At 45.4% G+C, this 12,500-nt stretch overlaps 1 protein-coding gene and 1 long non-coding RNA gene across 3 annotated transcripts in view; one reads left to right on the top strand and one right to left on the bottom strand.

Annotated features, from left to right (window-relative positions):
• The window catches only part of tnfrsf19 (tumor necrosis factor receptor superfamily, member 19), a 63,674-nt gene that overhangs the window by 8,147 nt on the left and 43,027 nt on the right, over positions 1–12,500 (bottom strand). For both annotated transcript variants that reach the window (XM_063205207.1, XM_063205208.1), the window contains exons 6-8: positions 10,433–10,606; positions 4,370–4,504; positions 3,127–3,229 (exon numbers count right to left, since the gene is read on the bottom strand). In XM_063205207.1, the coding sequence (XP_063061277.1) occupies positions 3,127–3,229; positions 4,370–4,504; positions 10,433–10,606 (412 nt within the window). The remainder of the gene's footprint in view (positions 1–3,126; positions 3,230–4,369; positions 4,505–10,432; positions 10,607–12,500) is intronic.
• Positions 5,377–6,917, top strand: LOC134454287 (uncharacterized). The gene is made up of 2 exons (XR_010035820.1): positions 5,377–5,453; positions 6,553–6,917. It is a non-coding gene; the product is annotated as an uncharacterized LOC134454287 (long non-coding RNA).

Consider the following 12,500-nt stretch of genomic DNA (forward strand, 5'->3'; position numbering starts at 1 on the left):
AGAGAGAGAGAGAGAGAGAGAGAGAGAGAGAGAGAGAGAGAGAGAGAGAGAGAGAGAGAGGGGGTTTGTTTGTTAGTTTATTTTCGTTTAAATCCAGTTAAGCAGCTGTACCTGACAGGAAGAGACTGGAGAAGAGTGACAGAGGAAGGGAAGGGAGTGAGACACACAGAAGGAGAGAGCGAGAGAGACAAGGAAAAGGGAGTGAGACAGGAAGAATGTGACAGACAAAGAGGACAAGGTGAGACATACGGAAGGTTGAGTGTGTGTGTGTGTGTGTGTGTGTGTGTGTGTGTGTGTGTGTGTGTGTGTGTGTGTGTGTGTGTGTGTGTGTGTGTGTGTGTGTGTGTGTGTGTGTGTGTGTGTGTGTGTGTGTGTGAGAGAGAGAGAGAGAGACTGGAAGAGGGGGGGGAGTGAGACATACAGATGGAGAAAGAAGGCAAATGTGAGAGAGACAGAGGGGAGGGAGGGAGACAGATAGAGAGAGGGATGCAGGGAGAGGGAGGGAGACAGATAGAGAGAGGGATGCAGGGAGAGGGAGGGAGGAATGCAAGGTCATAAATCTAAGCAGGACACCTGAAAGGCCGCACTTACTCGACATGCGGTGACTCACACACACACAAACACCTGTATCTGACCACAGGTATGCAGTATGCACACACTAAAGGCACAATGGGCATCATGTTGGGCTTTTCACATTCAAATGCAGCCTCTTACACAGCAGGCCCAGAGGAGGACTGGTCTCTTTCTCACAGACACATACACACACACATGCACACGCTAGCATACACACACACACACGCACACGCACACACACGAGCACACACGCACACACACACACCATCATCGCACAAACCTTGTTGTTTTACACCTGGGATTGACCACAAGTTTACATGGTTATTTACAATCATTGTAGACACTTAACTGTACTGTAAGATTTAAACATGGAACAACAAGAGAAACCACACCACATACTAATAAAAACAGTCCTGGCAGTGAGCACGCAGCAGTGTTTAAGGGTTGCATGCCGTGCACACACTGTAAGGCTCCTTTTTAAGTAAACAGGCACAGGTGGCGGATAAGGCCATTCTCTGCCAAGGACAATCTCTGTCACACAAACCCACCAGATCGCAGCTGCCAAAACACAGACACCCAATCAGACAGGCAGACAGGCAGACAGACTGAGGCTGCCAAGGACACCCTCTGCACAGCGAATTCCAGTCCCATAGACAGACAGACAAGTAGACAGACAGACAAGCAGACAGACAGACAGACAGACAGGCAGGCAGGCAGACAGACAGACAAGCAGACATACATACAGACAGACAGACAGACTGAGGCTGCCAAGGACACACTCTGCACAGCGAATTCCAGTCCCATAGACAGACAGACAGAGAGACAAACAGAGAGACAAACAGACAGACTGGCAGGCAGACAGACAGACAAACAGACAGACAGACTGAGGCTGCCAAGGACACCCTCTGCACAGCGAATTCCAGTCCCACAGACAGACACAGACAGACAGAGAGACAGACTGTGACTGAGGCTGCCGCCATTGCACAATCTCATTCAGACAGACGGAAACAGAGACAGACGGAAACACAGAGAGACAGACAGAAACAGACACACAAAGAGACAGAAGCTGTGGTTGGGGATAGGTTGAGACCGGGCTGGGGATATTTGCTTGTGTCTGCCAGAAATAAATGGCGGCACACCCAGATACCAAACCAAGCCCTTCTCTTGCTGCGCCATTTGGCTGATGTCGGTGTGTGTGCGTGTGTGTCTATGTGCGTGTGTGTCTATGTGTGTGTGTGTGCGTGTGTGTCTATGTGCGTGTGTGTCTATGTGCGTGTGTGCGTGTGTGTCTATGTGCGTGTGTGCGTGTGTGCGTGCGAGAATGTGTGCGTGCGTATGTGGTGTGTGTGTTCACGTGTGTACGTATGTCTGTGTGTCTATGTGTGTGTGTGTGCATCAGTGCCAAGTGTTTGATGAGACAGCTGTTGCCATATCTCTTCCCCTCTCTCCTCCCACACTACACTACACTACTCTCCCATAACAGAGCACCAAACCGCAATAGGCCTGTGCTCAAAGGCTGCTTAGGACAGCTGTGGGCGGATGCTTAGGGATTTGGCCTTGGGATCAAAAGGTAGCAGGCTTCCATGTACATGTATATGGGTGCCCTGTAGAACCTAAGGAAGAAAAATCCGCACTCACAAACTGCGTCTCATTATTTATTTATATTACCACCATGTCCAAAAAGCAAACGCGTTTCGGCTATCAAGCCTTAGACATGGTGGTAATATAAATAAATAATGAGACGCAGTTTGTGAGTGCGGATTTTTCTTCCTTAAGTTGATACATTTTATCGCGCACCCAAAGACTTTCGTTTTTCTAAGAAGTTGAGCGCGTCCTTTGCCAAACCTTGATGCCCTGTAGAACCTTCATCCATGGCTGAAGTGTCCTTGAGCAAGGCACCTAATCCAGCGTTGCTCCAGGGACTGTAGCCAATACCCTGGACCAAAATAACCATAATACGTGTAATGCAATGCAATGTAATGTGGTCTACCAATAATGCAGCGTGACAAATATGTGTTACACTACTGAATATTACACTCCCGGGCTGGATTTATAGTGATATTACATGTTGTTGTCTATTACATGATGGCCTGTCTCTGCTCTCATGTTGTGAACATGCTATTAGTAAGTGATATTACATGTTATTGGTCTGTGTCTGTTTACCTGTCGTGAACATGCTATTAACAAGTGATATTATATGTTGTTGGTCTATTTAGTACTATAAGTGATATTATATGTTGTTGGTCTGTCTCTGCTGTCGTGTAGGCTGTCTCTGTAATGGAGGGGACTGGATTTAAAGTGATATTGCTTGTTGTGGTCTATTACATGTTGGTCTGTCTCTGCTCTCCTACCGTGAACATGCTATTAGTAAGAGATATTACATGTTGTTTGTCTATTTAGTGCTATACAAGATATTACATGTTGGTTGTCTATTTAGTACTATACGTGATATTACATGTTGTTGGCTATTTCGTTGTACCTGTACAATGGCAATAAAGACATTTATTCATTCATTCATTCATTCATTCATTCATTCACTCATTCTCTGCTCACCTGTCGTGGAGGCTGTCTCTGGACTGGAAGGGGCTGGAGTGGCCGCTGCGCCCCAGACTGCAGGTGTCCTCACAGCACAGGGACGGGATCAGCTGCACGGGGCCTGCAACACAACCAACGAACCCAGGTCACCGACACACACACCAGTCTACACATTAAGTATGAGGAATATACAGTATATATGGTAGACTAGAGGAGGCTCGTGATTTTTACAATGTATTTTCTCTTCACACACCGTCATTTTGACTTTCAATGTATGTCATGAAAAGGTATAACAGTATGGAGAGAAGGGTCCCCAAGTGAAGCTAAGTATCAGCTCCTAACACAAGGACTGTAGATCAGTGGCAGGGGCCTGCTACTACATCAATGTCCATGGTCATACACACAGCGTGTGTACTGTGTATGCCATACAGTAAGGAGAACTGGACAAGGTCACACACACTCACATTATGTTACATACGTGCATGTAGGCCTATTGAACACATGGATGTCATGGCCATACTGTCTAAATCCTGACGGGATCAATGGCACTAGACCTGGACCAGAGCCAAGGTCATTGACCATGGTTTCCATGGTGACAGTGTCTAAACCCAACAGGTAGGCTCAGGTTTCTGTGGTAACCATTTAAGCCCTCCAAATAACATTCTTTTGAAGTTTTCCAATCTGTCCGAGCTTGCTCAAAAAGTGTAACCCCTACGATTGGTGAGCCCAAAGCCAAGTTTCTTTTTCCCTTCCCCTGAATCTATAATGTGTAAACTTGTCTCTGTTTGAAGCAGACCTGCTCCGCACACAGGTATTTCCCTCTTCAACATTTATTTTCGTATTTTGTTTCATTCATCCTTCATTTAACCAGGGTAGTCACATTGAAGCTGTTGTTTATTTTTCAAGCGAGTCCGTACTGCAGTGATTTCCAAATGGAGGCCTGCGGGCCAGATCCGACTCGGATATGGCAAGCATTTGGCCCGCCATGAGTTTAGAACAAATGGTAAAACAGATGTATGCTAATTGTAGCCATACGGTCAGGTGATTTGTTGGCCCTCAGTCTCATTTGCGCTACATCATGTGGAGACCACTGCTGTGCTGTATGTATGAGGATGTGTGTAAATGTGTAATTTGTGCATTTTTTTCAATCTACAGCTGAACACTTTCATTTCTTTTGGGATCAACAAAATCTCTCTTCTCACCTTCCACAGGTGTAGTGTAGTGTCGTGTCCCTACTCTACTACTCCACTATAGCACCTACCACAGGTGTGTGCAGGGCCGTGTTGGCCGTGGTGGCAGTGGCAGCAGGGTCTCTGTGCCATCTCCAGCGCCCGCCGCCGGTCCAGGCACGCCAACTCCGCCTCACAGAACGCCACCTCCTGACACCGCAGAGACCCTAGAGGAGGGAGGACGGAGATCAGCAGGGCACACACACACAGGACACACAGGGCTGTCGCTCGGGGGGTAAAGTGTGACTGAGTCACCAGGCCCCATGTATATCAGGCTTGTACGAAATTCCAAATGGAAAGAATTTCAATTCAAAGCAATGCCATAATACAGACACTAGGTGGTGGTGTTCTATGTACTTTCAATGGGTGGTGTAGCTTAAATTCAAAGAAATTCAAGGTAATGGCACCACCTACTGTTTGTATTATGGCATTATTTTGAATTGAAATTCTTTCCATTCGGAATTTCGTACAAGCCTGATGTATATAGGGGGCCCACACAGTGCCTGATAGATATATGGAGCTGATTGTACATAGGGCCCACAATGTGCTGCTATCGGCCCTGGTGACACACATGCAGAGTGGTATAAAGAAGAAGCTGAATTCCCTTCCAGAGGGTATTACTACTACTGGTACGATATTACTTGGTTCCAATTTTGTAATATCATACTACTAGTGTTGTAATTACATCTGTAAGAGTGCTTACAGAGAGGACTACTACTTCAACTTAAAGGTCCCATGGCATGGTCCTGTGGTGCTTTGTATTGGCTTGCGGGGGTGTCAGGATGTTATATCCGCAGGCTTTCTCAGTATAAAGCTGAAACACGCCATTTTGGCCTCTTAGCAGAAGGACTCATTTGAGCGCTTTCTCCAGTGCGTCAGTTTGGAGGGAGGCGTGGGAGGGAGGGGAGAGGTGTGTCCCAAGGGGAGGTGGGGGCGGGACCAAGCTCATGTGGGTGGTGGCGACGAAGCTGTGTTTGTTTGTTAGCTGCTAACTGGTAGCTATAGCTCTTCACAACGGCACGTCAAGCAACAGGGGGAGTTGACGCATTTGACCCGAAGATGAAACATGTAGAGAGCTACCTGCTCATGGACTTCAGCGCAGGACGTCTCCGAAGGGTGAGTTTGAGATATTATGGCAGGAATTTGCATTTTTTGGTAGGTCTGAAAGCCCTGTTGTAGTCAGTGACTGGGTGGTAATTATTTAGCAGCAACGAGTGTATTCACCATGCGAAGAATACCTTGCAAGTGAACATCAAAAACAATATTCTTCTTTTACTTACAGTAGGCCCTACATATAATTAGTCTACTCTACACAACCTCATTTGCTATGTGTGTACGTTGCTGGCATCGCGACTCCACTGTCTCGAAACCCAGCAACTTTCTCAGTGTGGAAAGCATGTTGAACTAGTTCTGTACATTAATGCTACGTCCTTCATTTATGGTACGATGCTACAAGTGTAAAATAAATGTGTTATTAATGAACGAGGCGGGTAATTTTCAGAACCCAAGACTTGTTTTTACCCCCTTCAAACATCGTTTTGTATCGGAGATGCTTCCCCAAGGAGGTCTATCATTGTGCTTCCCGCATTTGATCACACCACAGTACCTGTACACTGTTGACCAGTCTGTTTGGGGGAAATATGTGCATTGATGTCTGCACCGGAATAGTCAGCCTTCCCTTTTCCATGTATTCTCGCTTGTATACATTTGTGAAATGATCCAGCTTACCTGTTGACATCACATTTACCCAGGAGTTGCCACCAAAGTGTTTCCATTGTGAAATGTGTGTCTGCCTTATCTCATGTTTACCCGAGAAACCTAACACGATCATAGAACTGCCTTTAAAATTTTTTTTAAAAAAAATAAGCGTGGGTGCTAGTGTGGAAACTGATACAGTGGTCAATGCCCTCAGAAAGAGGTAGGGCCTACCTGTGAATAAGATGAAACTTTTACCATCTCTAATCTTTATCAGATCATTATAATAGGAGATGCACACTTGATTTAATTTAATAGTGAGTAACAACTTGTATAGCAGGATCACCCACCCCCACATGGGCTGTTAATTCAATTATGCAGACAATGTAAAGGCAGTGTGAACATTTATTTACAACAGCATCAAGAGTATTCCATAGGAACATATTTATTGAAGACAAATATTGTAGTGAAAGAATGACGGCAATAACAATCTCTGCAACTGTCTTTTCTTTTTTTCCAGCTGCTTCAAGTCCAACAGTGATTCCCGTGTTGTCGTGCATATCCATGCTGAGTTCCTTGATGACGAAGGACACTACACCGGGGATTCAGACTGCAGTACGCATGAACCTCAACACAAGGCTTGCTGTGACCTCTTCATCTGGCTGGCTCGTCTGTGAACTGCACCAACGCCAACATTGCCTCAGTCTGCTTTGCAGGGTTCCCAAAGACCTTGTCCAGAATGAGTTCCACGAACATGAACATAACCTTTTCACACAAAACATACAGAAAAAAGCACACATATTGTTTAGAATTCTAATTCTCCTATTTTGTAGACTTAATGTGCTATTGAAGTAACGCCAATAAAAAAATGTTATGTCAAATTGAGTTGAATTGAATGCATTCTTTTGAAAACTTACCAAAAGGTTGGCTTAATGGTTGATGCACTATCCCTTCTTGGTCTTGGCAATTTTGAAAAAAGGTACACCTCCTGCAGGTAGTCATAGGGCCGGTTGTTCGTTTGAATTTTCATTGTAGAGGAGAGCCATCTGTAAGTACAACAGACAATTTGTGAACAGATTATACATTTTATGGTAAAGCAAATATAGAAATATCATTCACAACAGAAGTTTTCAGGGGGCCTAGTGAAGGGATCCACGCCATTATCCAAACTCATGTCCACTACTTGTGCTTGTGGCCTGATTCCCACCATCCGTGGAGAAAATAATTCAGTTTCCCTGTTATATGCAGTCAGCCTAGGCACAACAACTTTTGTGGGACTTTCCCCCATTCAACATTATGTATCTTGCAATGTCATCTCAAGGCCACAAGCAACACAAGGAAGGACAGGAGTTAGTGGAAAGAACATATGATGGTAGGTGTTTCTTGCCATTTAAAGCACACAACTTGATGATCCACAATGATCCAATGATCAACAATGATCCACAATAAGGCTCTCAAACTCAAAGACAAGTGAGTCAGAACAGGCAGAAATGACATGGAAACACTTCAAAATGTTATTAGTCACATGTTTTTTTTTTTTAACAATTTAAAAAGCGGATGGCTTGAGGAAAAAAACTTGCGCAGTCTCTCTAATCTGCATTTTTAAACCAAAATGTTGTAGGCCTATAAGATGCCGTCATCTTCCCCGGGTATTTCAGTGTAATTTCTGATGTGGCTCAGTAGACCTGCATAGTGTTGTCATATTTCTGATTCCAATCAATGACTGCACCATACCCTGATACAGTTTTATTACCTGTTAAATGTTTTGACCTGTAACTTACATAGTGGAATGACTAATCATCACACAACCAAGGGAAAAAATGAATGAACCGTTTTGAAGCTACACAACAGTAGCTACGTTGTAAATACAGTAGGCTACATACATTTACTCCATGGCTGGGGCAGCAATGTCTTCAAGGATAACTGGTGTGGCTGTAGTCCAGGTGGCAATGCAGTCTGTCTGGCAGGCAGCATCCATGAACCATATGTCTGAACGTGTACACTTATTGTGGTGGCCTGTGAAGACAACAACACTCAATGAGATTCAGAAATACCCAATGCACTAATATGCACCCACCCACCCATTATGCCACATCATGTTCTGCATAGTTAGAAGACATTGTGAGGGACAAAAGAGTGAGTCTTCTAAACGAAAGCACACATGTTTGCATTACTGCCCCAGTAACCAGCTTTGTTCACAATTTCAAGTGGACACACAAAGGAAATAGGAGGAATCCATGGTATAACATTATGATAACTATTAGGTTATTTCACACGTTATAAGAGGGTAGTGGGTAAATGAATGTAGTACTGACAACTACAACACATAGGCCCTATTGCTATCAGCGAGTGTCTGCATGCACTCACTAACACTGATGTAACAGCACTGGGTGTTAGTGATTGTAAGCTTATACATTCATAACAACTGCCATTAGGCATTGTGTCGGTGGTTGCGAGCAGGGATATTCACAGTTGCGATTCTCTTTTAAGTGTGCACCCTGACGTCAAAATCGGACACATGGCAGTCGAGTTTGAGCCTGGCTAAGGTTGGTAAACTCCATAGAATTAATACATTGTATTAGTTCTATGGGTAAACTCAACGAGACGCAGATAACACATCTCGTGGTTCGAAATCCGAGCATTTGATAAACTGACGACGTGACGAGCCAAGACTAATTGCTCAAAACTGTGCTACAAGCAAGCCACGGAGGGTGTCAAGGGTAGCCAGCAAGTTACGTTGCTACTGTAAACACTCAAACCAGGCACATAGCCATGACACCCCATCGCGTAACCCACACAACAGTGTGCAAAAACCCTTGCGATACAGTAGTTACACATGCATCATGAAAATAATAATCTGGTTAAAAAATACAGTACTTTAGGCATTGCGATTCCACGATAGCAAAACGACAACAATTCACGGTGTATTCTTACACTCAATGACAACTGTTGATGGAAACATCCTGATAGCACTGGAGTAATTTCCCAGCGGTAGCCAAAATGGTTCAAAAATGTGCATGTCCCTCTTGAAAAGTGAACGAAAGCTACATTAATTTATGGTTTCGAGGTCAGAGCAGAGATTACACCGGGTGTGTTAATGTTATACTTCAGTCATTTTCAGACTAAACTCAGTTGATCAGAGCGTATTGCTTTTGGTGTGTTTGTAGGGCAGAGTACCAGTACCATGGTTCAGGAAATTGTTCGTGCTAGCTGCACATAGCCAAGATAGCCTTTATAATGGGTGACACCCGCGTAGCATAGCAAAATTAAGTCTGGTAATGTGTTTAAATTTACACCGGGAACGTTATACTTCACAGTCAGACTAAACTCAGTTGATCAGAGCGTAATGCTTGCTTTTGGTGTGTTTGTAGCGCAGAGTAGGCCATCCAGGAAATTGTTCGTGCTAGCTGCACATAGCCAAGATAGCCAAACCCATAGCATAGCAAAATGAAGTAATCTGGTCATTAACACTATGTATAATCCATTCACTTACTTGTTCAGAGCTTGCTGATCCCACAAGGAGACCTGGTACGGATCCATGTCATGCTGTGCGAATCGGGCCCTGTACTGTTCCAAATTGTGGAAACACTCGTCCCGAAAATGCTTCCCACAAACAACGCCTTCGGTAGTTTCGTTGGCAAATTATTTGGGTAAATAAAACCAAGCCACTGTGTCTTCAGGGGCTCTCCCATATGCAGTGAAAACAGGCTTTTCCCCATATTATCACATCCTCCATGTTTCAGTTGCTTAGGCGCCGCCATTTTTCTTGTCTGTTGAACTTGCTCTTCTCTGCTGATGTGATGGGCGGGCAATGGAAACAGTGTCTAGCTCTATTGGTGGATCCCAGAAACAGGGCGTTGATCATTTTTCCCTCTGCTACGTAGCTGCTACGTAGAGAAGGGAAGGCCCAATCAGCGCGCCACCTGGACGCGCCTTTTTTCAAATCTTGACCGAATGCAGGACAGCTCAGTAAACACCTTATGAAAATGTTAACCCCTGGGGTGACTTAAGGAGGCCACAGGAACTCATTTTAAGGTCTAAAAACCTTATTAAGTGAAGATTTCATGCCATGGAACCTTTAATACACGCAAGTGTGACCACATGCAAGTGATGTTATTATTGCAGACTGTTGATGAAGGCTGTACTGTACAAGTAAGCAATGCGAATGAAGACAAACATACACACACACACACACACACACACACACACACACACACACACACACACACACACACACACACACACACACACACACACACACACACACACACACATTCTCTGTCTTTGTCTTTTTCTCTCTCTCTCTCTCTCTCTCTCTCTCTCTCTCTCTCTCTCTCTCTCTCTCTTTCTCACATACTAACACACACCCCTCTCCTTCTCTCCCCCCCTCCTCTCCTCACCATTGGGTTTCTTCTCCAGTAGCTGCCTCTTGCAGTAGATGCCACAGAGCACCATGAGAGCCAGCAGCACGGTGGCCAGGGCGCTGCAGATGACCGCCGCCAGGGCCATGTCCCGAGGACTCGTCACCGTGGACGGGATGGGCACCAGGTTCACTGGCCTCACCGGCGTGTTGCCTGGAGGGGGAACCGCATGGAAGCACACACACACACACACACACACACACACACACACACACACAAAGAAACACACACAAAGAAACACACACACACACACACACACACACACACACACACACACACACACACACACACACACACACACAGAAACACACACACACATACACACACAGAGAAACACACACAAACAATTAGTATTTGGATCTCAACACATGGAAAGATCCACAGATCAATTAGAGAGATCAAAAAGGGATGGCAACCCTTGCCAATTCTAGATGCAAATGGTGATGTGTGTTTGGCGTCACCCGGGCAGACACATGAAACAAACAGACAGAAAGAAAGACAGACAACCAGATAGACAGACAGACAGACAGACTGGCCGACCGAGTCATTGCAATACTTGGCCCAAACCCCTCTGAGGGGGCCAGGTAAACATGAATGGAAACCACTGCGGCATTGTACATGTCATCATCATACAAAGTGCATGGAGAAAATTGATAATATTATACCAAACAATCAATATGTATATATATTGCACAATATCACTATACATGAATACATGTATTTTCTGTGTGCACTTGCTGAAGGGAATATTGTATATTGCCATTTCAAAGTCTACCGTGCATTTACTGTGTGCAACTGCCACCCTGTCTGTTGGACACCCACTAATTAATATCTGTTGAGGAAACGAGCCAGTTCAAAGGGGAGCGGGCTCTGTTCAGGGTGGAGCTCCGCATTCTTCAGCACAGCCATCAAGCCACTCATCAGCTATCCCTGAAGTGCTGCTCTAACATACACATGCACATACACACGCACGCACACACACACACACACAAACACACACACACACGGACACACACACGGACATACACATGCACGCACGCACGCACGAACACACACATAAGTTCGTCCCCCTTAGTATCTCTCCACCTTCCTCTCCATTCTCCACTCTGCCACTCTCCCCCTGCCGCTCTTATTACACATGGACACACACACACACACACACACACACACACACACACACACACACACACACACACACACACACACACTATCAGTGTCTCTCCCCAGCTGCGTTATTACAGGCGTGTGATCAAGGCCATGGAAGCATCTGCCTGCCGTAGATGTTTGAAGCAGTGCCCAGATAACACACACACGCATGCGTACGCACACACATGCACGCACACGCACACACGCATGCACACAGCCCCAGATAACATACACACACGCAAGCACACGCACACACGCACGCACTTTGAAGTAGTGCCCAGATAACACACGCATGCACGCACGCACACACGCACGCACACCGTTTGAAGCAGTGGCCAGGGAATGTACATAGCCCCAGATAACACACACACACACACACACACACACACACACACACACACACACACAGAGACACACACACACACACACACACACACACACACACACACACACACACACACACACACACACACACACACACACACACACACACAATATGATGAGGTATGGTGAGTGATATTTGTCCTAAAGAGCACAGTGCCTAGGGCAGGGGCTTTTTGACTTCAACTGAATACTTTGGAGTTGTAACACTGCCCTATGACCGTGGAGCTCTTCAACATAACACACAGTCTGATCTGTGGTGACCTGAGGCCTATACTACCAAGCTGGTTCAGGAGTAAACCAGGTTAAGTAGAGTAACTTTAATGATCCCCAGGGGGAATTTCACTCTTAGGTTAAGAGGTACATCATCTAATAATCTTAAGAAGAAAAAGTGGACTCCAGGCTCTTCTATTAGATGATTTACCGCTTACCTTAACCTGGTTTACTTCTGAACCAGCATGGTAGTACTGGCCCCTGCTCCACACTTCTCAGGAGCCCACAGTTGACTATAGGCAGGGGC

Source organism: Engraulis encrasicolus, chromosome 8, assembly GCF_034702125.1.
Source record: "Engraulis encrasicolus isolate BLACKSEA-1 chromosome 8, IST_EnEncr_1.0, whole genome shotgun sequence".
NCBI classification, from domain to species: Eukaryota; Metazoa; Chordata; class Actinopteri; order Clupeiformes; family Engraulidae; genus Engraulis; species Engraulis encrasicolus.